The 26,046-nt window shown below is 41.6% G+C and overlaps 1 protein-coding gene across 1 annotated transcript in view; it reads left to right on the plus strand.

Annotated features, from left to right (window-relative positions):
• LOC126212941 (ankyrin-3-like) overlaps positions 1 to 26,046 on the plus strand; it is a 94,593-nt gene that overhangs the window by 13,919 nt on the left and 54,628 nt on the right. The window contains exon 2 of the mRNA XM_049940458.1: positions 1,418 to 1,587. Within this exon, the coding sequence (XP_049796415.1) occupies positions 1,500 to 1,587 (88 nt within the window). The 5' untranslated portion in view covers positions 1,418 to 1,499. The remainder of the gene's footprint in view (positions 1 to 1,417; positions 1,588 to 26,046) is intronic.

Here is a 26,046-nt window from a genome sequence, read left to right on the forward strand (position 1 = left end):
AATTCTACATGTCATGTGTGGTCTGGCGTCTCCTTACCAGCAACAGGTCCCAGGTTCAAACTAGTCAATTCCTTAAAAAACACGCTCAGAGCGTCGTTGCGCGAAAGTGGTAGGGAGACACGATATATAACAAACTGACCCCACGCAGAATTTTAGACGGCTAATAAAGGATTTTGCCTGAAATTTAGCATCTTCACTAATACGAATCCATCGCAAAACTGTAAAAGTAAAGCATGATTTCCATTTACTTCGTTGTCATTGATCTGGTGAATGTAATAAAAAATTTTCCCAAATCGTGTAATTGGCGAGACGTACTTACAATTCCTTCAAGAAGAAAATGCCCGCTTGCTCGAAGATGTTCCACTTGCTACGCGATCGCTAATGTGTTTTCAACGGGACGGTGCGCCTCCACATTTCGCCAACCCGTCACTACACATTTAAATGAACATTTTCGCCATAAATGGATTGGTCGAGTTGCTACACGTCTGTGGCCACTCAAATCGCCCGATTTAACACCAATGAATATTTTTGTTTGGAGATGGGTGAAAGACATAGTTTATGAGGACATAGTCAAAACACGTGAGCCATTACTTGCTCGCGTTATGAATGCAATCGGCAAAATTAAGAACAACCCTGTGAAACTGAAACGAGCAACAAAATCAGTTCATACATGTGTAGCTAAATTCATTGAACTCATTGGGCACGTTTTTGAATATTTATTGTGAATGTATTGTGAAACTGTATGCCCACTGTACAACTTCCTTAACACTGAGCTTTGTTTTATCCGCTGTAACATGAAATCACGTGTGATATAGTATTAATAAAAGCAGATTATCTGACAAATTCATACAGTTTCAGTTAAAGTTATTAGCATCATTATTTTAAAATTAAATTCTCTACAACTTCTGCTGAAAACTTTGTGCAGTCGCCTCGAATTTAAAAAAACATATTGGGCCAAGTAATAAATTAAAAATTTTACGAAATTACTTCTTTGCTTCACTGGATGTTCTGAAAAACTACTGCAGATACACGTCTGGAGCATCTCTTATTAGTTTCACCAGATGAATAAGAACAAAATAAGTGGAAATCGTGCTTTACTGTAACCTCGTGCAGTTTTGCGATGGCTTCATATTACCGAAGTTGGTAAATTTCAGGCAAAATCTTTCACTAGCCGTAACTCCGTAGATGAACATTTGCGGACCTGTGTTTACACGAACTTTTTTCTTTATTTTTCCTTGTAGAATAACATATTGAAATATTTGCATACCTTCGTGAATCACCCTGTATATTCGGAACAACAGAATGACATCCATCTTGTAAAATGGTGTACTTCAGATTAATTTACGCTTCTTTATTTACTATACAGGTAGTTGTAAAAAATTGTGTTTTGTGATTACACTTGTTTGTAAAATTTCAGGTTCTTCAGCAGACTGCGTGTTCGGTGAAGTTATTTTGAGGGAAAAGTTTTTTACTTGGCCCGACACCTGCGACCTTCCGTGATGTTCCGCAGAAACGCTAGTTGGTTCATCCGCATTTTTGTGGCGGTGGTCATATGTAGTGGCTACAGTTGCCCAGTTTCCGTTACAGGTAAAAATTATGTTTTTTTCGATTCCTATGAGGCTGGGTATGATAATAGACAGCAATTTTTTTGTGAAGTAATGAAGTAAATGTTTAAGTTTTGCATTGAGATCTTTACGAATTTATTTTCCGGAATCGTATACAGAAGTCACCGGACATAGTTTAACAGCCGACAACTCAGGTAAGTGTTTCATCCGTTGCTCATGGTCCAACTGGTTCTTTTGGTGCTAGTTTATTTAATCACGGTAGCCTTATTTCTGGTTTGAGATGTCCTCGCCGGCGCCGTGGGGAGGCGAGCGTGTGCAAGCTTCCCTCCAGCTGCCTGCGCCGCCTGTTCCCTGCTTGTCTTATTCATACACACTAGAATAGTGGCCTACTTGAATATATAGAGGTTCTATTTTTAGAACAGCGAGAGAAGATATAAAATAAATATACATCATTTGTTCAGAAATCTCTCTCGTCCAAGGGTCGCACAAACTTGTATTCAGTACAGTTCGTTGCTCCTGCATGATAGGCAATACGCACGTCAGACGTTATTGCTATGCAAGTAGCATAACTGGCAGAGTCGGGCGTGACCCACCCGTAGTACACACAGGCGTGAACTTGTTGGGGTAACTGCTTTGGGTCACAGGGCAGTCATAACAATACTGCGAGGGAACTGCGGAACATCGTTGGGTATCAGTGTATCATTGCCTTTGGTATTGTAGAAAGCTCCAGTTCGAATGCCATTTGGTCATGATGTTGCGTATACAGGGTGTTTTTTATCACCGTGTACAAACTCTAGGGATTGATCGATGACAGCATGCGGAACAACAAAGGTCTAACGGACTTACGTCCGGAAATGAATGATTTCCACGCTAGAGACCACTTATTCAATCATACACTGTTACGAAGACTGCAGTCTAATAGTCGCTGTACCACGCAGCTACAGTTACAGTATGTACTGAAAATGCTTTCCATGTGCCTCAATCCATGCGTGTATACGCGCCGTAGCGTGCTCTGTCTCACATCAGCCAGGCTGCATACGAACAGCGTCATAGGCAGGATGAATACGCTGCTCTAGTGTCTCCACATCTGGAACTGGCTACGCGTGCACGATACTTCTGAGGTGGCCCCATAACCAGAAATCGCACGGGTTGAGATGCGGTGAATGAGCAGACCATGCAACTGGACCACCTTCTCCAATCCATCAACCAGGGAAGACACCATTGAGATGCGTCTGGACGTTAACGGCAAAGTGTAGCAGCCACATAACCATTTGAATCATCAATAGCACTTCTTCCAGAAAGACGCGCGCAAGAAATGGCGATAGTTCAGGCCTATTAGGCGATGTGGAAAGAAGACTGGTCCCAAAATACGGCCGCCAATTATCCCGGCCCACACATACCGGCTGCACCAATGCTAATGATTCGCTGTCACCATACCATGGGCGTTCTGCGTACCATCCCACAGATGCCTGTTGTGAGAGTTGAAGATACCACTCCACGTAAAGGTGCCGTCATCTGTGAACAGGATGGATAACACAGATCCCAGAATCGTGGTTGCCTGGTGAACAAATGGTTCAAATGGCTCTGAGCACTATGAGACTTAACATCTGTGGTCATCAGTCCCCTAGAACTTAGAACTACTTAAACCTAACTAACCTAAGGACATCACACACATCCATGCCCGAGGCAGGATTCGAACCTGCGACCGTCACAGTCTCGCGGTTCCGGACTGCGCGCCTAGAACCGCTAGACCACCGCGGCCGGCCCTGGTGAACAAATCAGTGACAGAACTGTTCCCTATGTGGAAAGTCTGTCGCTGGTACGCCCTGCACACACTGTAACTGGTAACGGTAGTAACAATCGTCATGGAGAATGTCCCACACGGTCGTCTGGCTTACCCTGTACTGGCCGGTCCACTGCCTGCTACTGAGATGGCGGTCGCCTTCCACAGTGCTGATTACATTTTCTTCCAACTCTAGTGTCTGATCATTTCGGGTACGTCCTTCACGACTTCCTGCATCGTAGGCCATGATGTGCGAGAAACAGTACCACCCTCTATGAGGATATCATGCATACTGTAACTGTAGCTGCATGATATTACACTGCAGCTTCTGTAACAATGTATGATTGAATAAATGGTCTCTGGCATACGGATCATGCATTTCTGGGCATCATCAGACTTTTTTGTTCCTTATCCTCTCATTGATCAATCACTAGAGTTTGTACATAGTTGAAAAAATCATCTTGAATATTCCATAGACCCTTAAAGTGATAAAACTAATCTGTCTGTGTAACGTATCGGTAAAATTTTCGCAATGGTTTACTTAGCTGTGTTATGTTCCACACCGTAAGTTTTTTTTAGAGACATACTGACGTTACAGATTTCATCTTGGACATGCAAGTTCAAAATGTGACACTAAGCCAGCTGAATTGGAGAATCCCGCAGTTCCCATGGCTATTTACTCATAATTTCGTATACAAACCGACTTCCTCTATTTCCTTCGTGTCCAATTAAAATCAGATATGACAGATAAATTCTCCTCTAAGAGTCACGTCCTAAAACTTGACATCAATTTTAAACATATTTCGTGTTAACTGTATTTAAATCCTGCTTGAGTTGTAATGTATTCCGTTTTCGTGCGCTATGTACCATCAGATACGTATTTTGTGCTGTAACATCAGCTGCGATCAACATTTATCCTCCATAAAAATTATCGGAGTAGCAGCCTCATTCAAAGAAACATCTATCGAATCTTTAATTGTGTATCAAAGTGAACAGACGTAAATTTTTTAAAATTTTCATAAGTTACCAGTGATGTGTAGTACGTGTGTCGCATAAAATCAGTGTTTCTGTAGCGCTTGTTGTAAGTAACATGTATCCCATTGTCTGCATTTACTGTAAACTAACGATAATTTTCATTTGGTTTTCGACTACAACCTCTAAAAATACCACGAGATTAGTAGCGTTTATAGAAGATGCTACTGCACTATAAAGGAAACATCCAATTGCGTACGGACTGCTTCAGATCTTAACGGTAACTTGCTGTACTTGGAGCTTAACTGGCCCAGAACATAAGAAAGGATCTGCAGGCTTACTTCAATGATACTTGTTTACTGTTCTGTAAAACGTTACACCAGCCACACTGCAGCCCTACTGTGAACACCGTCCTCGAACGTGGGAAGAGTTAGCTGACGTTCGTAAGTTAAGATCAGTCGCCTGGAAGCTGCTGTATATGGGTGTTTCTGGAGAGTTACCAGCAGTCATGTATCTGATATACCACAGATACCTGTTACTATCTCCTGCTGTCACTTCTACACGGAGTACATGATCTGTCCCCACTGATCCACTTGGCTGTCATCAGCTTCTACAGGAAGTACATAATGTGTCACTACTCATCCACTTGGCTGTCATCAGCTTCTACAGGAAGTACATGATGTGTCACTACTCATCCACTTGGCTGTCAGCAGCTTCTACAGGAAGTATATGATCTATCACCGCTCAGCCACTTGGCTGTCAGCAGCTTCTACAGGAAGTACATGATCCACTAGGCTGTCAGCAGTTTCTGCAGGAAATACATGATCTGTCACCGCCCACCCACTTGGCTGTAAGCGGTCTGTCAGAGGTAGGACTAGGCTGCGTGGACAGTAGAGCGGGGACGAGGGAGGACCCAGCACGCGGTACCTATCACCCTAATCAACAAATAGGAGGTGCAGGCTTCCACTGAAATCGAAACTGAGTCAGTGAGACTAAGTTCAGCTTTTGAGTAATATGATATGTGCAGTGTCAAGAAGAGGCAAACACGAAAGGATAGCATCTGTTAACACTAGGGAGTTCAAATGTACGGCAAGTGAATGTATCCGTTAGGGAAATGCAAGAAACGATGCGAGGGAAGACTAAGTGTACCCACTGTCCGTGGCTGGAAGCCTTATTCAGCCTGCCGAAGAGGTCATTCCGTCAACTGCTGAGGGAACGTGGTGCTACCGGCAGCTGACCGCGCTCTGCGGCCACACTTGGATCATTCAACCGTCAGAGAAGGTTGAGAATGGTGGTCTCACTCATTTCACTGAGACAATTTGCTGCAGTGCAAAACTGGTCGTGCCCCCCCCCCCCCCCACGTTCTGAATCGAATGTAACTACTGAAGTTTCTGTGACAAAGCAGCCTGAAATTTCTTGGACTTGCGTCAAGGGGTTGAGAACTCTATGGAGACCCTACATGGGTCAGGTGTTTGGTACACATCAGAGGCTGCTGCTAAGGTAGCTGTTTGGGTGCGGAGTGGACACAACGGTTTTCAGATTAGACTACTCTTCATCCAGTCCAGGTAACGATAGGGACCAGAAAGTGTCAGTAATAGTTCCAAAGAAGAGTCACATACTGGTGAGAGTATTACAGTTCAAGTGATGAACTTCTGAAGCACTGATAACAACGTGCCAGGTTTGAAGCTGGCTCAGTAGAGCTCACATAATACCCGGTACAGAAGGCTGGTGGAAACGCGGAACTGACAGCAGTGAGATACTGATAAAAATTTCAGCATATATCGAAAATGTACGTGGAGATAGTAGGGCATTTGTCCCACGTCACAAACAAATTGTACCGACCAAAACAGAAACATAAACTGTATGTGCGGCTGTCTGGGAAAGACTCAGTATCATCGGTGGGCATTAATTTGGAATCAGGTCCCTCTGTCAACTTCTAGATATACTCCAGATGCAACCAAAAATTATAGAGAAAACCGAAGCACTGTTACATAAGTTTCCAAGTCACACTCTCATTGTTGAAGTAGACTGTGAAAATGACAGTTTAGTAAGAGGTGGGGGTGACAAGATGTCTGGTGAAACACCTCTAAATGCGTTGTCTGAGAATTAACTAAAACAGTCTGTTTGGGAGCCCACTCATGATGTTGCACCTGATAGTTTAAAAATGACCATAACTCTTTGAGGAAGCTCACACAGAAACTAATATCAATGACCATGAAGCAACAATGATTTACAACGTACAAATGGCAACTAAAACAAGTAGCAGAATACATATATGTTCAGCAAACCAGATATAAAAGCAGTTGTGACCTATTTGAATACAAATCTCGAAATATTTAGCTCTGGAGAAAAACATGTAGAAAAATTGTGGTTCGGGTTTATAAGAACATTCAGCTGTACACTTTGTACATATGTAGAGCAGTTCATGATAAGAGGGACACTCCACAGTCTGCTGTCATTTTAAAGAAATATCTAAGGAAAAAGAGACAACTGGTCAATGAATGCTAGGCAAAACGTGGGGCTACATGTAGGAAGATGCTAAACGAGATGTATTTGGCTGATGAAAGAGAATTTCGTCTAACCTACTAAGATTACCGAGTCGCGGATAGGCACAAGGACTCATAATTAAAGCTTTCGGTCATTAAGGCTGCAGTCAACAATAGACAACAAGCACACACACACACACACACGTACTCACGCAAACGAAACTCACACACACGACTGCACTCTCAGGCAATTGAAACCACACTGTGGGCAGCAGCACCACTGCATGATGGGAGTGGCGACAGGGTGGGGGTGAAGAGGCGGTTGGGGTGGAGAGGGGTAGGGGTAGTATGTGTGGGTGGCGGACAGTGAAGTGCTGCATGTTAGATGGTGGGAATGGGAATGGTGGGGAGGGGGAGGGAAGTAGCAGAAAAGGAGGGAAATAGAGAGACTGTCTGTGGTGGTGGAATGACTGTTATGTTGTGATGGAATGAGAATAGGGTAGGAGCTGGACGGGTGAGGACAGTGACTGACAAAGATTCCCACAACCCGCCTGGCGTCCTCCTTTGTTAGTCACTGTCGTCACCCCTCCAGTAAGGTGCCCTGTTCCCATCCCAGCACTACACAGCCGTCATTCCACCACCACCCCCAGTCTTTTTATTTCTCTGCGTTTCTGCTACTTCCCCTCCCTCCCCACCTCTCCGCTGCCCTCTGTCTAACCTGTAGCACTTCACTGTCCACCACCCCACCATACTGTCGTTCCCCTCCCTGCCACAGCCTCCTCCTCTCTCCGCACCCAGTCGCCACTCCCATCATGCACTCGTGCTGCTGCTCACAATGTGGTTTCAGTTGCCTGAGACTTCAGCCATGTGTGTGAGTTGCGTGTGTGTGTGTGTGTGTGTGTGTGTGTGTGTGTGCATGTCTACTGTTGACGAAGGCCTCATTGGCCAAAAGCTTTAACTCTGAGACTTTTTTGTTGCGCAACTCAGCATTTCTGCTCTATAATGAGTTGCAACTTTCGTTTTTGTAATATTGTTACATTCCATCCTGGATTTTTCATAATTTTACTCCTACTAAGAATACTGTAACAGAATAGCAATGATCTCTCACAAAACCAAGAAAATTCCGGTATTATGTAAAGCTGGTACCAAATTTAGTGTTCAGACACTCGCAGACCAGGTAATGACAGCAATTAAGAATAGCAAAGCAAAATAAGAAACTCTGAATTAGTATCCCGAAATGTTTCTTTAGAGGTGGTATTGTGGGATATTGCTCTAATTTGTGACGATGACAGATATAGATGTACCATTAGTGTCATTAGTGTTGAGAAACAGCTGAGATTTAACAAGGCTCCAGAGGGTGATGGAATCTCTATCAGACCCTACACCGAATTTGAGTCTGATTTAGCCCCTCTCTTAACCAAAATCTATTGTAAATCTCCAGTACAAATAACAGTGCCCTGTAGTTGGAAGAAGTTCGAGGAGACACCCATCTAGTAGAAGAGCATCAGGAGTCATTCACAAAAGTAATGTGCAATATCCTTGCCATCCATTTCTTATAGGATTTTTCAACATATTCTCACCTCAAACGTAATGAGGTTCCTTGAATAGAAGGAGCTCATTGCCAATCAGTATGGATTTCTAAAACTGTCACTTCTCACATTTCCTACATGACATCCTTAAAGCCATAATCAAAGCAGTAAGGTAAATGCAGTAATTTCGGATTTTCGATAAAATCATTTGACTCACTGCCATAACCACACTTATTACCAAAAGTAAGATTATATGGGGTATGATGCGAAATTTGTGACTTAACTGAGGATTTATTTGGTAGGGAGGACTCAGCGTGTTGCTTCAATGCAGATAAATTAGTGTGTGCAATGTAAGTGTATTGCTACTCGAATTTGATGTAATTCTAAAATTAATAGTCTGTGAAAGAATTGAAACGTTAAAACTTCACTTGAAACACTGGTTCATGCAAGCGGGTAGTAGGTGTGTAATCGTCTGAAACTTGAAAGAAAGGCTCCTTTGCACATACAGTAAATAGGTGGCTAGCACGCAAAGTGTTCACACAATGTGAACTGAACGATGCAAGAACGGCAAAATTATTTTATGTAGCCTCGGATGTCGAAAAACGTAGGCTCATTTTTCAAGGTATTCACTGGTTACCACTGAAATACCGTACCAAGAAGAGAATATACAGCAAGAGCCATGAATATTTTTGGCACATTTTTTGAATAGCCACACGAGATCGACACTGCCACCACCTGCATCTCACAGAATCATTTAAGTACTGACTACTTGCATAGACCACTTATCTGTTCTATTAATGAATAATAAGTTTTTGTTCCCTAAACAATGGGTTTGGACTCTTATTTTATGCGCAATCATTTACTTAAACGAGGTCCTAGTCCTAGTGCTGCAATAGTCCCAGCATTGAACTGAAAACTAATTACCTCCCATAAAAAAAACCAATAACTTGTGTGGAGTAGTTGACACTATAAGTATTCAGTCAGGCCAAGTTTTGACGTACTCCACGTATTTTTCGTACAAGGATAGTTGATTTTTTATTAAAGTGTAATTGCCAAGAATAGATTTCAAGTATCGAAGTTAAAGATTGTTCGTCTTAAAATCTTAGTACAGTGTAACAGTTATCTGTAAAAACTAAATTCATAACAGTGACTGGTTAGGCTTGAAGGGCAAGCTTAATGATGATTGTGCAGGTCTGAAGTTAAAGTGTTTATGATGTCATGTATACATAGTTAATAGTGTATCTCATATCGTGTTATGACTAAAATGTACAGCCTTCACCTGAGTCTACTGATGGACTAGTCTCAGGGTCCTCATGCTAACAGCTGAAGCAAATTTAAGTTTCATGTAACAATTACAGCATTAGTGATGTACACGTGCAAGTTTTCTAATATTTGTGTGCTATAATAAGCAACTGTCTACAACTATTGGAATTATATTACATCCAGGCACGACATATCCAATTTGTGAAAAATATTATAAAGAAGCAAATGCTATTTGAAATAATAGTAAGGTTGTTGTTATTATGGTCTTCAGTACAAAGACTGATTTCACGCAGCTCTCCACGATACTCTATGCTGTGCGGGCCTCTTCGTCTCCAAGTAACTGCTGCAACCTACATCCCTCTCAACCTGTTTACTGTATTCATTACTTGGTCTCCCTGTATGACTCTAACCCCCTCCCCCACCCGCCCCCTCACCCCGCTTCCCTCCAGTACTAAATTCGTGATCTCCAGATGTCTCAGTGTGTGTCCTATCAACAGAGCCCTTCTTCTAACTAGGTTGTGCCACCAGTTTCTTTTCTCTCCAGTTCTATTCGTACTTCCTCATTGAGTATGTGTTGTGGAACAGTGAGGCTTCGTGCGAGCGATATGCGGTAGGAGAAGTAAAGTTTGCTAAGAAAGTCCCGGATGTCACTCGCACTGAAAAAGTACCTAAGGGCCACTTTAAAACTGAGTTTGAGGAATATTACAAGGGGGTAATATAAGTAGTATGTTAACATCGGCCTCAACTGTTCTGCCCGCGGAATGACACGTCGGACACGGTTGGCTCTGTAAAAAAAAAAAAAAAAAAAAAAAAAAAAAAAAAAAAAAAATTGGCACATTGAAAGTAAATGGTTAACCAAACACCAATTTAGGGTAATTGACACTATAATTACGAACTTGGACTTAACGTACATATAACATGTTAACACTTACGTCAATAACAATGACAGAACTTGAGTGGTTTGAAAAGTTTAGAAATCACGTAGAAACGTCCATTCACTAACCAATATGCGTTTTTCACGTATGCTAGTCCCACATGCAACAAAATGACAGTATTTATCTGTAGGGTTTAACAAATTACAATAACGACCCCTATGTAATGGTGCGTCCGTATTATACAGGAGATAAGAAGAGACTGATATCGTCTGGCAGTGGACGATGGGTTGCGCGCTTGTTTTTCTTTAATATTCAAAAATCTTCAGAGTATGTGTTTAATATCGATGTTTTACATGCTCTATGAGTTGGTCTATAGTTTATTAGGAGCGTCAGTGGTGCTGGCTTCATTTCTCCTTGTAAATCGTCAAAAATACATTATTACAATGCATAGTTAAATATTATACATTGGCAAATAAATGACTCTTGGTCTCTTTCAGTACTCAAATCAGTGTTTTGTGTGATAAGATGTGGTGGTGTGGAAATACATCTCACACCACAAGCTTTTATGCCCTTCATGTTTAAACTCTTTATAGCCTACGTTCCACTTCCATACTTCGCTACACTCCACACAAATACTTTCAGAAAATTCTTCCTTACACTTAAATCTATACTAGTTGTTACCAAATTTCTCTTCTTCAGAAATGCTCTTCTCGCCATTTCCAGTCTACATATTATATCATCTCCGTTTCGACCATCATCAGTTGTTTTGCTGCGCAAATAGCAAAACGCATCGACTACTTTAAGTGGCTCATTTCGGAATATAATTCCCTCAGCATCACCTGATTTAATTCGCCTAGATTCCATTACCCTTGTTTCGCTTTTGTTACTTTCATCTCATATCATTCTTTCGAGACACAGTCCATTCTGTTCTATTGCTCTTCCTACTCCTTTGCTTTGTCTGACAGAATTACAGCGTCATAGGTAAACCTCAAAGTTTTTGTTTCTCCTTTCTTGACTTTATTTGCTCATACAAATTTTTCTTTGTTTTCATTTATTGATTGCTCAAAAATAGAGATTGAATAAAATTAGATATAGGCTACAAACCTGTCTCACTCCCTTCTCAATCCCTGCTTCCCTTTTGAGCAAGGATAGAAAATGTTTCAAGGACACTATTTTCCAACAAGTAAGCTGATCGAAGAACCTCTTGTAGAAGTTAGTATTGCTCCACAGTTAACAATTGTTCACTTGTAATAACCATTCGGTGTCTGCCTTAATATATAAGTGTTGTGGTGAGCCACTTGTTGCAAAACGGTTAGTACCCTTCTGTGTTGTTCAAGCAAAACTTCTGTTACATTGCTTGATAAATTGTGCTACTGCTCGGTGTCTTATTTCGAAAACACAATTTCAGTACCAAGTAAAGTCGATCCCAATAGTTAACTCCCTTTATGAACAGTGCTCGCTCTTGGTACCACTTTTCCTAATTAGGCTGGCGACCGTTTCCTTGCGTGTAATCGCAGTTTACTTTATTATTAAAAGAACCGGGATTCTAGTCTCGTTTATTCTGTTATTGCCTCTTTTCAATAAGAATGCTTAGAGAAACGAGAATAGTCCCATACCTTCACCATTAGACACAGTCACGGTGAAATTAAAATCCTTTGCCAGGAGGAACATTAGGGTATATTACTAATTGAGAAAGAACCGGTAGTATTATGAACCTTAGGTTGCCTTTATAATCGTGTAGAAATTTCTGACGTTTTCGTCACTGGCGAAGCAGTGCATCAGCAGGTGTGGCGATTCGTGCAAGGCGACGGTTCCACCTTGCTTAAAATGCTCTGGTCAGCGCTCAGTTTCAGATAGGCGATGTGTGGTATTTCTCCATCAACAAGAGCTACAACGTACAAGGGCCTACGCCACGTCGGGAAGGGTAACTGGTAGCTCACAGTACACACACTCAGATCGTGTACGACAGCCTCCCATTCCACTAATATGCCCGGATATTCCGCCACTAACTCCAAGGTTGGCACCAGAACCACCCATCGCTAAGCAAAACTATTCCACAAGACCGTCACCACCGCCACTGGCATCCCAGTTGGAAAGAAACAACCACCTGCCACTTTACAAATACGGCCCATACGACAATTCTTAGACAACACATGTGTATGGAGATAAACTGCGATTAATTTACTTATAATCAGTTATTCAAAATGAAAGTCACAATCGCATTATTTATTTTGCCGCCAACCGATTTCAACTCGCGTTGGAGTCATCTTCAGGGCAATTTACACCATTTGGTCGCTTGCCGCCAACCGGGTCGAAACCGGTTGGCGGCAAAATAAATTGTGACTATCATTTTGAATAATTGACTCTATGACAATGATTAACGCCCCTCCCAACTCCTAGCGGCTATGGCAGGATTTAGGGTACAACAATGGAATGCGCTATCTGCGCTCACCAACAAGGATGTACCCACACAAGACCTTTGGACGTGGAAAACAGCATTGGCAACCATCTCCGATACAAGTTCTCAACCTGACACTGCAGCCCCCTTTGGGGATATCAGGTATACTGAAAAGACAGAGAGGGAGACCGAGAAGGAGCTGCGCTCTTCACCAGTGGTGTGCTGTGCCACACACCAGTACTGATGTACCACGACGCTATTGCAGCTTTCAAGCGGTAGCGGTCAGGTTCTCGTCTGCAGTTGGTCGAGTCACTATTGTAACTGTCGGCTGTGGTATATTTCCACCGACGAGTCATATGCATTGCACAGCAGCTGGAACCTCCTGTTACTGGGTCTGCGACCCTCAGCCGCCTACCTTGTTTTTTATTCCCTCGTTCCTTGCATGGACTGCTATTCTCATCCTGTGGGATCGAGTCACGACACTCTTCTTGTATCAGTGTTCACACAGCTCCCTGTAACGGTCAACAGGTCACGTCTGAAATGGCTCGTACTGAAGGCGGATTGGTCATGGTACTGTGCAGTAATGGATGCACCATTTCCCTCGTTCCCCAGCGAGAAGTCACCGCATGTAAGGTATATTATCAGATTAGAATGGTGTTTGAAAAACCAGGAAAAGCTCCCCCAGACGCATTACGGATTTTCTAAGGGTAGAAGTATTTTTGACAACTTCACATCCGGTGCAATGGACACTGAAAAAATCTTGCTCACTTGAGGGTACCTTATGACTTAATTTCTTGATTTTTCAGGAGCTTATGACTGTACTACTGCTGCACCTCGCACTTTTACGAATTATCTATGATTTACTAGCCTGTCGCACCGTTTACATCAGTGACCAGAAAGAAGTGTCATATGGGCCTCACGTGACGTCTTGTGGCATTCCACAGGATGCGATACTGAGTCCCTTACCATACACCCTTCATGTCGCCGACCTGAAGACTACTTATCCACAACGCCAAAGTTCTTCAGTACATGGATGATATTGTATCTACGCCCATTCACCATATCACTAACATGAAAAAGTGTTCTGACAATTCAACATTCAATCGCATTTCATCCTCTTCATCAACAACTTCATGGCAACAGATTGATTACAGTTCTCTGAACATCATCTACGGAAAGTGCAAAGTGATCTGGCGTACCTACGCTAAATTGTGTTAAAAGATAAACATTGTTTTAAACCATGGCCAAGCAAATCTTTGCAATGTGTACTAATCGTCAGTTGAACTTCCACGCTAACTAAAAAAAAAAAAAAAAAAAACTAAGTAAAACTGCCCTCTTGCTACATTAACGTTTGATGCGTTTTCTCAAGACCTAACGTTTTACTGATTTTCGTCTAAGTACACTCAACTAAGTCTTAAGGTGCTGCTTGCAAATACTGCAACACATTCCACTGAAAACAAGGCAATGAGTGTGGTACCAACACGACGGATGTCCCTCCCATTCTGGACACTCACTGAAGAGCCAAAGAGACTGGTACACGTGGCCATTATCGTGTAGGGCCCCCATGAGCACGTAGAAGTGCCGCAACACGACAGAGTAGGCATTCGACTGATGTCTGAACTAGTGTTGGAGGGAACAGACACCATGAAATCTGCATGACTGTCCATACGAGAGGTTGGGGATTTCTTCTGAACAGCACGTTGCTAGGAATCTCACATATGCTCAGTAATGTTCATGACTGGGGAGTTTGGTGGCCAGTGGAAGTGTTTCAACTTAGAAGAGTGTTCCTGGAGGCACTGTGTAGCAATTATGGACGTGTGGGTTGTCGCATTGTCCTGCTGGAACTGCCCCAGTCCGTCGGATCGCTCAATGGTTGTGAATGGACGCAGGTGATCAGACAGGATGAGGTTGTCTCTGTACCCGTACACGTCTGTCCACTCAATACAATTTGAAAAGAGACTCGCCAAACACGGCAACATGTTTCCGGTCATCAACAGATCAATGTCAGTGTTGACAGGTCCAAGAGATGCGTAAGGCTTTGTGTCCGGCAGCCATCAAGGGTACACGAGTGGGCCTTCTACTGTAAACCCCCTATCGATGATGTTTCAATGAATGGTTCGCATGCTGACACTTGTTGATGGCCGAGCATTGAAATCTGCAGGAATTTGCGGAAGGATAGCATTTCTGTCACGTTGAATGATTGTCTTCAGTCATAGTTGGTCCCGTTCTTGCAGGTTTTTTTTCCGGCCACATCGACAGCTGCGACGTGATGTTTTACCGGATTCCTGATATTCTCGGTACACTCGTGAAATGGTCGTACGGGAGAATCCCGACTTCTTCGTTGCCTCGGAGATGCTGTGTGCCATCGCTCGTGCACCGACTATAACACCACGTTTAAACTCACTTATATCTTGATAACCTGCCATTGTACCATCAGTAACCGATCTAACACATGCGCCAGACACTTGTCTTATGCAGGCGCTGCCGATCGCAGTGCTGTGTTCTGCCTGTTTGCATGTCTGTGTATTTCAATACGCATGCCTATAACAGGTTTCTTAAGCTCATCAGTGTACAATGACAAACGTTCCTAAGAGAATATTTGGAGAGCATCGGAACGGTAGCTCAGGAAACGCAAATTGGCCTGCGCACCCACCGAACTTCTATATAGTTATCCGTGGCAAAAATTAGAGCGAAACATCTGTGATGAAACACCGACATCTCCCGAAAATATGAAATGCTTCGTGACATGGATCAATACTGCCGTTAACTCCAGATGAAATTCTACGTGCCGTATTGTTTCTCCAGAATCACTTTATTACGTATAATGAGCTCAAGGCCCGTCTTAGCAGCTTCTCCCTGTCTAGAGGAGTTATCCCAGTTCATCACGCCCGACGACCAAGTTACCTGCGTCGACCGACTGCCCATGCGTTCGCCTCCAAGTAGCACGAAAAGGCGAAGCTCCCTTTGATCGTTCTGTCGGTTCGCACCAAAAAAGCATATTTTGTTGCGTTTTGTTGCCAATCACGGCAGAATAAAGTTCCTAGAGACTCTCAAACCTCTCTACCAGAAGAGTTTGTCTTGCAAACTCTCTGCACAATTCCTTTGAATAACCTGGTGGGATTGCTAAACGTCTGTAAGAGAGAATGTGGACTGTGGTTACCACTCTGACAGAGGAGGAAGAATGGGGAAGATACCTTCAAGTCCGTCGAGAACCAGTAATTTCTGCAACTACGTGGAACTCTTTTGCTGTTGTCGCATGTGGTAGCTTAATGTGGCTCGAGTTGTGCAACCTTCGACATATTAGTGGCTCATGTGTTCCATCATGCCAAAACACCTTAAAAATGAGCAGCGGATGCATGCATAAATCTAACAGAATGGCGATTGCAAAGCACTTTCGTAATAAGCAATTGGAGGGACGAGATTATAGGAAAGGTGGTGCACATATTCATCGAACTAGCTTTCCATATCTGAAAACGGCGGTTCAGCTTTACGTAACCTGATTCATGCGCATATTCGTCAACTGATTCGGTGGCACATATTACAAAAACAAACGCCACACGAGAACTGAAACATATATATGAATGTTTCTTTATTTGTCCCTCCTTCGATTCCATACTACTCGATCTTTTGCTATTAAACTTTGCTGATTTGTTGTGTATCAACAAACGGAGATTTCTCAATTGTATTAAAGTTGTCGAAGGAAAATCTAGAAACTGGAAGTGTCGAGAATAAAACATGCCAAGAATAAACAAGAGCAATTAATGAAAAAAATTAAGCAAACATTTTAGCAGCCGTTAACACACAATGGAAATGTAACTGACAGGCATCTCAGAAGTTGCTGACTTTCAACTGAATGCAAGTGGCCGAAGGCGAAAACGCTATCCATCTGTGCAGGTACGTCAACATTGAGGCGTTACCATAGACATATACTCAAATTTTATTTTCGAATAGGTGGTGCGCGAGTCCTTTTAACATATTTGTGTGTGTCACATTGTGCAGCGGAAGTTCTCGCGTTTCCGTATGTATGAAGTATGTGAAGTGAGTGAAACATAGATATAGACATATCTGTTCGTGTGTGACGTAACAAGTCGTGTTAATTATAAACTTCAACCTACAACTCGGAATAACACAACTGACACAATTTTCTCTTCTTTTGACAAACTAATTATAATAGTTTCCGCGAAGTAATACTTTCACTATCAAGCGAACCAGATGATGCAGTCGTTAGCAAATTTTCTTATTCGGGAAGATGAAGATTTCGAACCTGCGCATCCAGATTTAAGTTTTCGTGAATACCTTGTCGCTTCTGGAAAATTCTGGAGTGGTTCCTTAGAAAGGGAATTGCCGGATTCCTTCCCCGTCATTGAAACATTCCGACCGTGTGCTCTGTCTCTAGTGACCTAGATCTCGACGGGTTAGAGCCCCAATTTCCTCCCTTCCTCTTTTAAATCAGTTACGCCATCTTTACAACGAGCTGTTGGTCAATGTAGACCTCCAGCACGGAAGAAAAAGGCATCACGAACCGCAGAAACAAACGAGCACCTTGAAGTAAAATTGGAAAGCGATCGACTACGCGCTTTTAGATTCAGATGAGCACTGCATACCGATCTATATCTTGGTACATTACACTGTGGCGCTAATTTTGATTTGAGGCATCACACAGAAACATAATTAAACTTGTAGTGCTCTCTAAAATGAAACACCAGCAATACACAAAGCAGGTGGATAAGCGAAATAGACGAAATTACATTCATCACCCTCAACATTATCAACATTAGTACCAGGTGACATAAACCTATCGAACATTTGTATGCAGAAATGGCCACTCAGGTTATTTTAACATATTCACATGCAGCCATTCATGGCACGAAGTAAAAAAACTTAGGTTCACTGGAGGGTCATCAAATGAATGCCATAATATTTTCTGACTTTATACAAACATTAGTACAATTCACGTTCCCAAATGACATTACCCGGAGCAACATGTATCTTGTGTGAAAATTCTATCGCAACATTCAAAGTACAAGGGAAAATTTATCATCTTACAGGATCTCTATTAGCGTAGACAAATAAAAATACAAATTATTTCGCATTTACTTCATGGAAAACACTCATGTTAACGTTCTCAGTTCAGTATAGATGCTAAAGGAGAAATTGTCACTGCATTACAAATTTTATTCGATCTACAAACGAATTAAAACTATAGTTCATATCTGGCCTTGAATGAATACCTGCTGATGCTACAAAGTTGTAGCTAGAGCAGGCGGAACACCTGTCAGCCAACGGGAAACTGAAAACATAACTCCAACAATTAATGAAATAATGACAGTTACAGCTGATGCAGAGTTAAACTCGCATGTTCGCAGAGAATTTAGCTAACTTGATGTAATTCTTCTTCGCAGATATGGCGATGTTCATCGAGTATCCAAATCTCATCTCTCATACGAAGGATTGCAGTATCGGAGTGTATTTTGACGAAGAGAACATTGATGTCTTCACAATATCAAATGGTTCAAATGGCTCTGAGCACTATGGGACTTAACATCTGTGCTCGTCAGTCCCCAAGAAATTAGAACTACTTACACCTAACTAAACTAAGATCATCACACACATCCATGCCCGAGGCAGGATTCGAACCTGCGATCGTAGCAGTCGCGCGGTTCCGGACTGAAACGCCTAGAACCACTTGGCCACCGCGGCCGGCCACAATATAAAGCTAAGAAATTGAGAGAGTGCTACGGAAACAAATAAGGAAATTAGAGCTACGAATTACTATTCACATCGATTGATGGTTCGCGAAAAAGCTGAAAATCAGATCTTGAAATGTCAACAATTGTTCAGTCCGGAACCGCGCTGCTGCTACGATCGTTGGTTCGAATCCTGCCTCGGGCATGGATGTGTGCGATGCCCTTATGTTAGTTAGGTTTAAGTAGTTCTAAGTCAAGGGACTGACCTGAGATGTAAGTCCCATAGTTCTCAGAGCAATCTGAACCATTTTTTCAGTATAAAAAATCCTAAGTTGCTGATGTGCAAGTGCCTAACCTCCAAGCTGCTACACAACTCGCTGATCTTCAAGCTACCACTTAACTGGGCCGCGACCAGTCGGGCGCGGCGCTAATTCGTCTTCGCGTAGGGGCCTCCGCTCTCGCGTTGTCATCCTGGAAAAGCGTCGGCCAGCGTGCGATTGGCCGACGTCTTCTCACAGCCATCTCCATTCTATCGTCCACGACTGGTATACCGGCGCTTGACTGTAGCAGAAAACATCAGCGAACAAGTTGCAACGTCGCCAACCACGTAGAGCAGTTGCAGGACGTCCTAGTTTGTAGTCGTCGGACGGTTTAGGCCGCTTGTATACTGGTCGCCCAAACAATGCACAATGCTTCTGTTTACGGTTACTGTTAATCAGCGTACGTAGACCGATATCCTTCCTACAACTAAGCAGAGAAAACGGTGAGGTAGGCTATGATCCACTTATTTTGGAGCCCTTAAGGAATATAATCGCCTTTAAAACGAGGCACATAGGGACACTTCACTCTGTGATGCAGCGAATATTGCTCAACCATAGCAAAAACACACCTCATCTGCAGTAAAGTTCACGTCATGCTTAACCGGAATCGTGGGTCATTTAGGACACGCCGGAAACAATAAAACCGTCTAACAACGGAAACGCATGGAGATTTCTTCGTGCGCCACCCCCCTCTCCCCCCCTTCCTTAGTTTACTCAAAAAAACGCCAATATTAGAAGAATACCCGCTTTTGAAACCCCGTGCCACAAAATAATCGCGCACTGCGCTTCGTTGGCGTAGTGAACGCTATGGAGAAATGAGGCTGCACAAAATAGCTGTGCCCTGTGGCGGGGTGTCTACCCCCACCCTCACTACGTGTGCAACGGAAGTGAGTGCAAACTTGCCAACCGTTGCGGAATTCCGCTAAGCGTATGGAGTTTTTTGGCCTTCGTGGCGTAGCGGCGAAATTCTGACATTGTTAAAAATGTAGTGGAATTCAACTTTCTTTGGCGAAATGTAAAACCCTCGTAAATTTTCACTGCCAAGTACAAAACATGTAATATATGAACGGGAATGCAGGTACTTTCTCCATGATGACAGACATTAAAAGTGAAAGACTTACTAAGCCACTCGCAGAAACGTTAAGTGTCTTGTTGTAAGTATGACTAGACATCCAAAAAAAGAACGGTTATTGATCATTATTAAATTTCGTACGTAATTACGGAGGGACATTTCCGTAAGTTTGAAAAAACGTATCAATTATTATCTGAGAACTGAAGGTGATCAAAATATTGCTGCATCAACAAATTCATACATTTCACTGTGATTTTCATAAACATTGAAACGTTTCACACACACAATGCTAAAAATAAAAAAAAACTTGTAAATTAACTCCTTACGCCTTAGTTCAGATTCCATATAAAGAGGAAAATTACCTGTCGGATCAAACTACAATTACTATATTAACAGCAACTATTTGAATGAAGCACGATATTCAGGTCCACCACTGGACATTGTCGTCCTAGCTGTCGCTGATCGTTAAATGCCCCAGCTGGAAAGATATGGAATATATTTGTTTATAGCTTAAATTATTTATTTAGCATGTATATCGTCAGGGATTATGTAAACTATATCATAAATTACATTTGAAACTGTAGTGGAATTTGGATGTGCTAATAGCGGAATTAACTTATTTTTGGCTGGCAACATTGAACGGAATAAATCCAGTGTGTTCTATAGCTTCCCCTTGGGCAGTCACAATTAGAGTGACGAAGTTTCGGGCGTAGTATGTTAAAAGAGCCGCGTTTGAAAAAAAAAAACTATGAAACGGACAAGACAGAAATCGCTTCTGTTTTTTTATTTCTAAAAAAGAGACACAGAATTCTGATGCACTTGTTTCGAAAGAGAGTGGCATGTCACCACGTGATGCAGAATCTCAGCATGAAGAAGCGGGACCATCCAGAAAAACTGAGGATGAACCAAAGAAGGGTGAGTCTCCTATTTACCATTATAAAAAGGGTTACATGATTTTGAGCCGCAGTTTTGCAAAAATTAAGAAGAATCTTCTAGTTTAAGATTTAATTACAAATGAACAAATGGGCCTATCACTTGATACGTTATACCAATTTTTTCAAGTTTAATTCTGCGTTAGGCTATTATATGAGAGAATTTGGTTATAATGTTTAATAACTATTTTCTACTTATATTTATAGTAACAGTTGCCTGGATTATGGGCGTTTTCCCTAGGAACTACTCACTTTAAATCTCTTGAAACGTGTTAGTCTCATCTTAATGAAATTTCGTGTGGTTACAGCCACATGTATTGGCAGAGTAAATCTCAACTTAAGGAATTATTCAATCACTTATTGAAAGTTTCTTATAATTTTTCTAAAGTAAGTTTTCCATGGACAATATAAACATAGAAAGCATGTGATTGTTTTGGAGCTCTCTTTTTGTGGTACCTAATCTTCAAACTACGATCACTGTGACTGTTACAGTGTGATATAATTTTATGAAGTTTAATAATGAATAGTAGTTGCAACTTTGTCCATGTTGAAGTAGTTTCTTTGCCAGCAAAAATGGTGGACTGTTCATTGGCTGAAAAGTAAATGTGACAAAGAATGGTGGATAAAAAAATTTTGCACCCCTGGTGGTGCAACTAGATTGTGAAGAAATTATTAGTAAGTTAGTAGCAAGACGTAAAAGGCTAAATATAATACTTTAAAGTAGAGTAATTAATGTTTCTTTTTAAAGTAACTTACTACCTGAAGTTGCAGCAAAATGCCAAAGTGTCACAATTTAAATACAAAGACTAATATAATAATATTATTACTTAATATAAATGATTAATAATGATATTCAAAAATATATAATTACCTCCAATGTTAGCTTAGAATTAGTTGCGTTTTCGTAAATAAATACCTCAACAGCTACAATACATATGTTTTATTTAAAGACGCTTGCATCAATTAATGTTTCTCTACAGTTTTACCCACATGTAATATGGATGCTAACGTATTTATGGGTTTTTAAATTTCTGCTTGATTAACTATTGGCGTTAACAGCAAAATCTGTTTATGTGGTGGGGCGAAGACAGGTTTACCTTCTTAAATGATAGTGTTACACCCCCCCTCCCCCATGCAAAAGCTGTAGGTACGTTCCTGTCTCAGTACATTGTGAGATGCACCAGGAACAGGGAGCTCGCTACTTGAAATTTACTGAAAGTCCAATGTGACCTACGATTGCAGATAAGGGCTTCTTTTAGTCAGTGTATATTGGATTATTTTGGGTTTCAGGCACTTTGTTCCCAGAATGCAGCAGAGTCTCACCGAAAAAGAAATCTGTCAACTGTTATTAGACGAAAAATATTCAGATACAGAATCTTTAAGCGATTTTGAACCTTGAGATTAAGAGAACATAAGTGACGATGACACAAGTGGCGATGAAAATACACAGCAGGAAATTGCTTCTCATTCAAGTAATTCATAGTCTGGTGATTCAGTAGAGAGAGTTAGCCGGCTCTCAAGTAGTTCAAGTGGTCTACCCATCCACCAGCTAGGTCCAGAGCAGAGGCCACATCATCATCACTCACCTGCCTGGTCTCATCGATACAGTTCCTGAAAAACGCATCATGTCACCAATTCAATCACGGCAGTTGCTGATATCAGATGAAATGATCACACATATTTGCACTCACACTAATCAGAAAATAACAGAATATTCAGAAAAGTATTAAACTATTGCTACTTCCACTAACCATGTGAGTGTTATGGAAATGAAAGCGTTCTTTGGGTTGTTACTGTTATCAGGTGTATTGAAATCTGGCCATGAAGACATACAGGGTTTATGGGCAACTACTAGAATAAGCCGAGATATATTCAGAATAACGATGTCAATGAAGCGATTTATGTTCCTGTTATCTGCTTTGAGATTTCAATATATGAATTCTAGGGAAGGAAGAAGAACTAATGAAAGCGCTACTCTCACTCCGAAATATTTAGAAATTTCATTCAGAACTGTCAAAAAAAAAGCTGCTCAGAGTATTTGACAGTCGATGAACTGCTTTGCTCTTTTACAGGGAAATGTTTTTTCAGGGTTTATATGAACTCGAAGTCTGCTAAATATGGCATCAAGATTAAGTGCCTTTGCGATGCTAAAACATATTCTTTATACAATGCTTTTATCTATGTGGTTCACGAAAAAGAGGAAAATATTATTTATGTGGTCATAAAACTGACAGCAAACAATCACAAAACTGTGACACATGTTTTAAATTCATCTGTAAATGGCTTGCAGGAAAAGAAGTGTTGTGTACCAAGTGTCATTCTTCGTTCATGTACTGATATAGATAACATTTGGACAGTTCCATGTTTCGTTTTCATTATTTTTGTTTCTGACTGATGGCATGTAGAGTCGTTATTTATGTCAAGGGAATGTTATGAGAAACCCCATAGTGTATCTAGGTTTTTTGACGTAAGCCTTTTTTGTTATCATATAGCATTCAAAAGTAACATACTAAAAATCTCATAAAACATGAAACATAGGTCTTAAAGCTAGACAAATAATACAATGTAAAATTTTTACTCAATAAAAGTTTATTTATATTTGAAATAAAATTTATTTTAATACAATCATTATGTATTTTCATATGAATTATATCTTTTATGGGGATTATGTTGAATTTTTATTTAAGGGTCCATTTGGACCCACGATTATAGTTATGTTCGATAAAATATTGCTTCCAAGGGTTAACATCCATGCATTCTAATAATCAAAATCCAAACATTCGATTCACGCCAAACCTCTATAATGAGGTATTGGTTTCGATGGACGACATATGCTTATCAGTCCCTAACAAACTATTGGGAATAGCTGCCGCAAATCGAGCCTCAAACAACGGTTTCGTTCACAATAATATGAAGTTGACTAATTAGCACATTTGTTGAAACGAATGTTCTGGGATTGGTTCCAGAACAACGTATAGGCTATGACACAACCATGCATACAATTACAAGTCAATGTCATTGATAGTATATCCTACATGCCCCAGGAGGCTAAATCAGAACGTTGCCATTTCATTTATTTTGAAAAACATATGGACGGAATAAAGTCGTACCCTTGCAGCTGCGTCATCTGGAACTGCAGCAACTCCTTTCGATAGTGGCCAAACATCACATTCAGCAATAAAACTACTGTCGACTGTTCAGTCACTGTGACATCTTGTAAGGGATCCGTGATCCCACGAACATTGATGCTAGTATCCGACGCCCAGGCTGATAGTAGACAGGAGTCGATTGTCAAGCGCTGCAGTAGGCAGTGAGACTAGTGTCGAGAGCGGAGTACTACTGGAGAATATCGAGTGAGAAGTGGTGCTGGAAAGACGGACAAGAATGGTGGTCGAGTAAAATTCACCGGAGTATGACGACTGAGCACGTCCCCCTGATCGTCGTGGGGTTGACCCTCACTAACACCGGTTCGCGAGTTTTATGGAACAGAAAGTGACAAGTGCCGAATTACGTGTTTCGTGTCAACCACGTTGGCCAGCAACAACCATGGATTGCAGTGAGGATTGTTGTGAATGTTAACCATCAGCATTACGTGTGACAAAGAACTGAAAATTAACAACCAATAAAAAGATATAACTGTGATTAGACGTGTAAGGCGAAGGTAGCAACTGCCTCATCATTTGTGTGTTAGTAGGAAATATATATATCAGTTTGTACATCGCAACCTTTGTGGTCCTTAATAATAGACAAACTTTCTATCATTTCCACTATTCAATCTCAGAACAGCTGCACTTGGTTGAAATACCCCCGAAACCAACAGAAAACCGATAGCCTTTCTTCCATTAAGCACACGGTCATATAATCGTAATAATTAACTGTTTGGCGGCTTCGGTAAATTACACAAAATCCATTAAGGAATTTTAATCGGGGGTGTTTCATCTTGGCTCCCGTGAAAAGGACAGTTGCAATCTTCGGATCCGAACAATGATTTCTTAAGCACCATTTTTGGTTTCAGTGGAATGACATTTGCAATTATCGGACGATTTTAGTGCAAGAATAATTCGGTATTGTCGTTACCGTGACAAAAATTATAGTATTCCAACTAGAAACAGTGTAATGTAACGTATTTATGGTGAAATTAGAAATCGCGGGAACGAAGCACATTATTTAGACAATACAGTGCAAAAGTGACTGAGAAACAGTAAACAGTTTATTTTTACGAGTTGAAGTATGGACACGTAAACCTGCGTGAATTACTATAAAATTCATACTCTAAGAAAAGGTGCGTTTGTGCATAATAGCGAGTGAACCAGCCAAAATTCCTTTACAAAAGTATCAGGAACATGTATTCAAGTGACTTTGTATCCGAAATTGTTTTTTGATCGGGGTAAATCGCTCAATTTGATGTGGACCCATAAACTGTTACCGCATTCGCTAGTGTTGTTTTTGGCGTAATTGTTGGATGACGTCACCCAGAGTGTGAGCGGCTAACGAAAGCATCTGAAGCAGTGAAGAGATTCCACACGCCGCGACATCAAGGATTTAGACAGCAGAGATGTACCACACTGACCAGTGACTACAGCGGAGCCAAGTGGCTGAAGTAGAAACAACGACGACGCGGAGTTCGACATCTAGTGGCGTACCCCGGAAGTATACGACGCCTGCGCCACCTACCCGCCAATGAACGAAATACGTGACAACAGCTCCATCCCGTCGCTAACCACCGAACTACGAGACTGCGTCAGCGCGATTCGCCGCGAGCTTCGCTTTGCACACGGCACCACACCAGCTACAGCGACGCTTCGCCTGACAGCCGCCGCTCCAGAGGAGCCAACGCCAACACGACTAGTAGCGCGACTTCAAACGTCAAGACATCGCGACTTCGACGAGCGTCAAGGGGTGAGTGAGGACGAGTTGCTGGCGCGAGACTAATTAATATTGCACTATCTTCAGAGAGCGGAAGGAACTTCAAATTAAATTTGACAATTGCAGAAATTATAAGAACAATATTTTTTAACATTTTTTTGCAAATTTTCTCTGAAGCCTGGGATGCTAATATGCGCTTGTGTTCATGGTGTACAGCGCATAATTGTGCCTCATTTGCATTATTTATTGTAAACTACGTATTTATATGTCTTCTAAGTTGTGTGTTTGTTACTTCGAG

Source organism: Schistocerca nitens, chromosome 11 (assembly GCF_023898315.1).
Source record: "Schistocerca nitens isolate TAMUIC-IGC-003100 chromosome 11, iqSchNite1.1, whole genome shotgun sequence".
NCBI lineage: Eukaryota > Metazoa > Arthropoda > Insecta > Orthoptera > Acrididae > Schistocerca > Schistocerca nitens.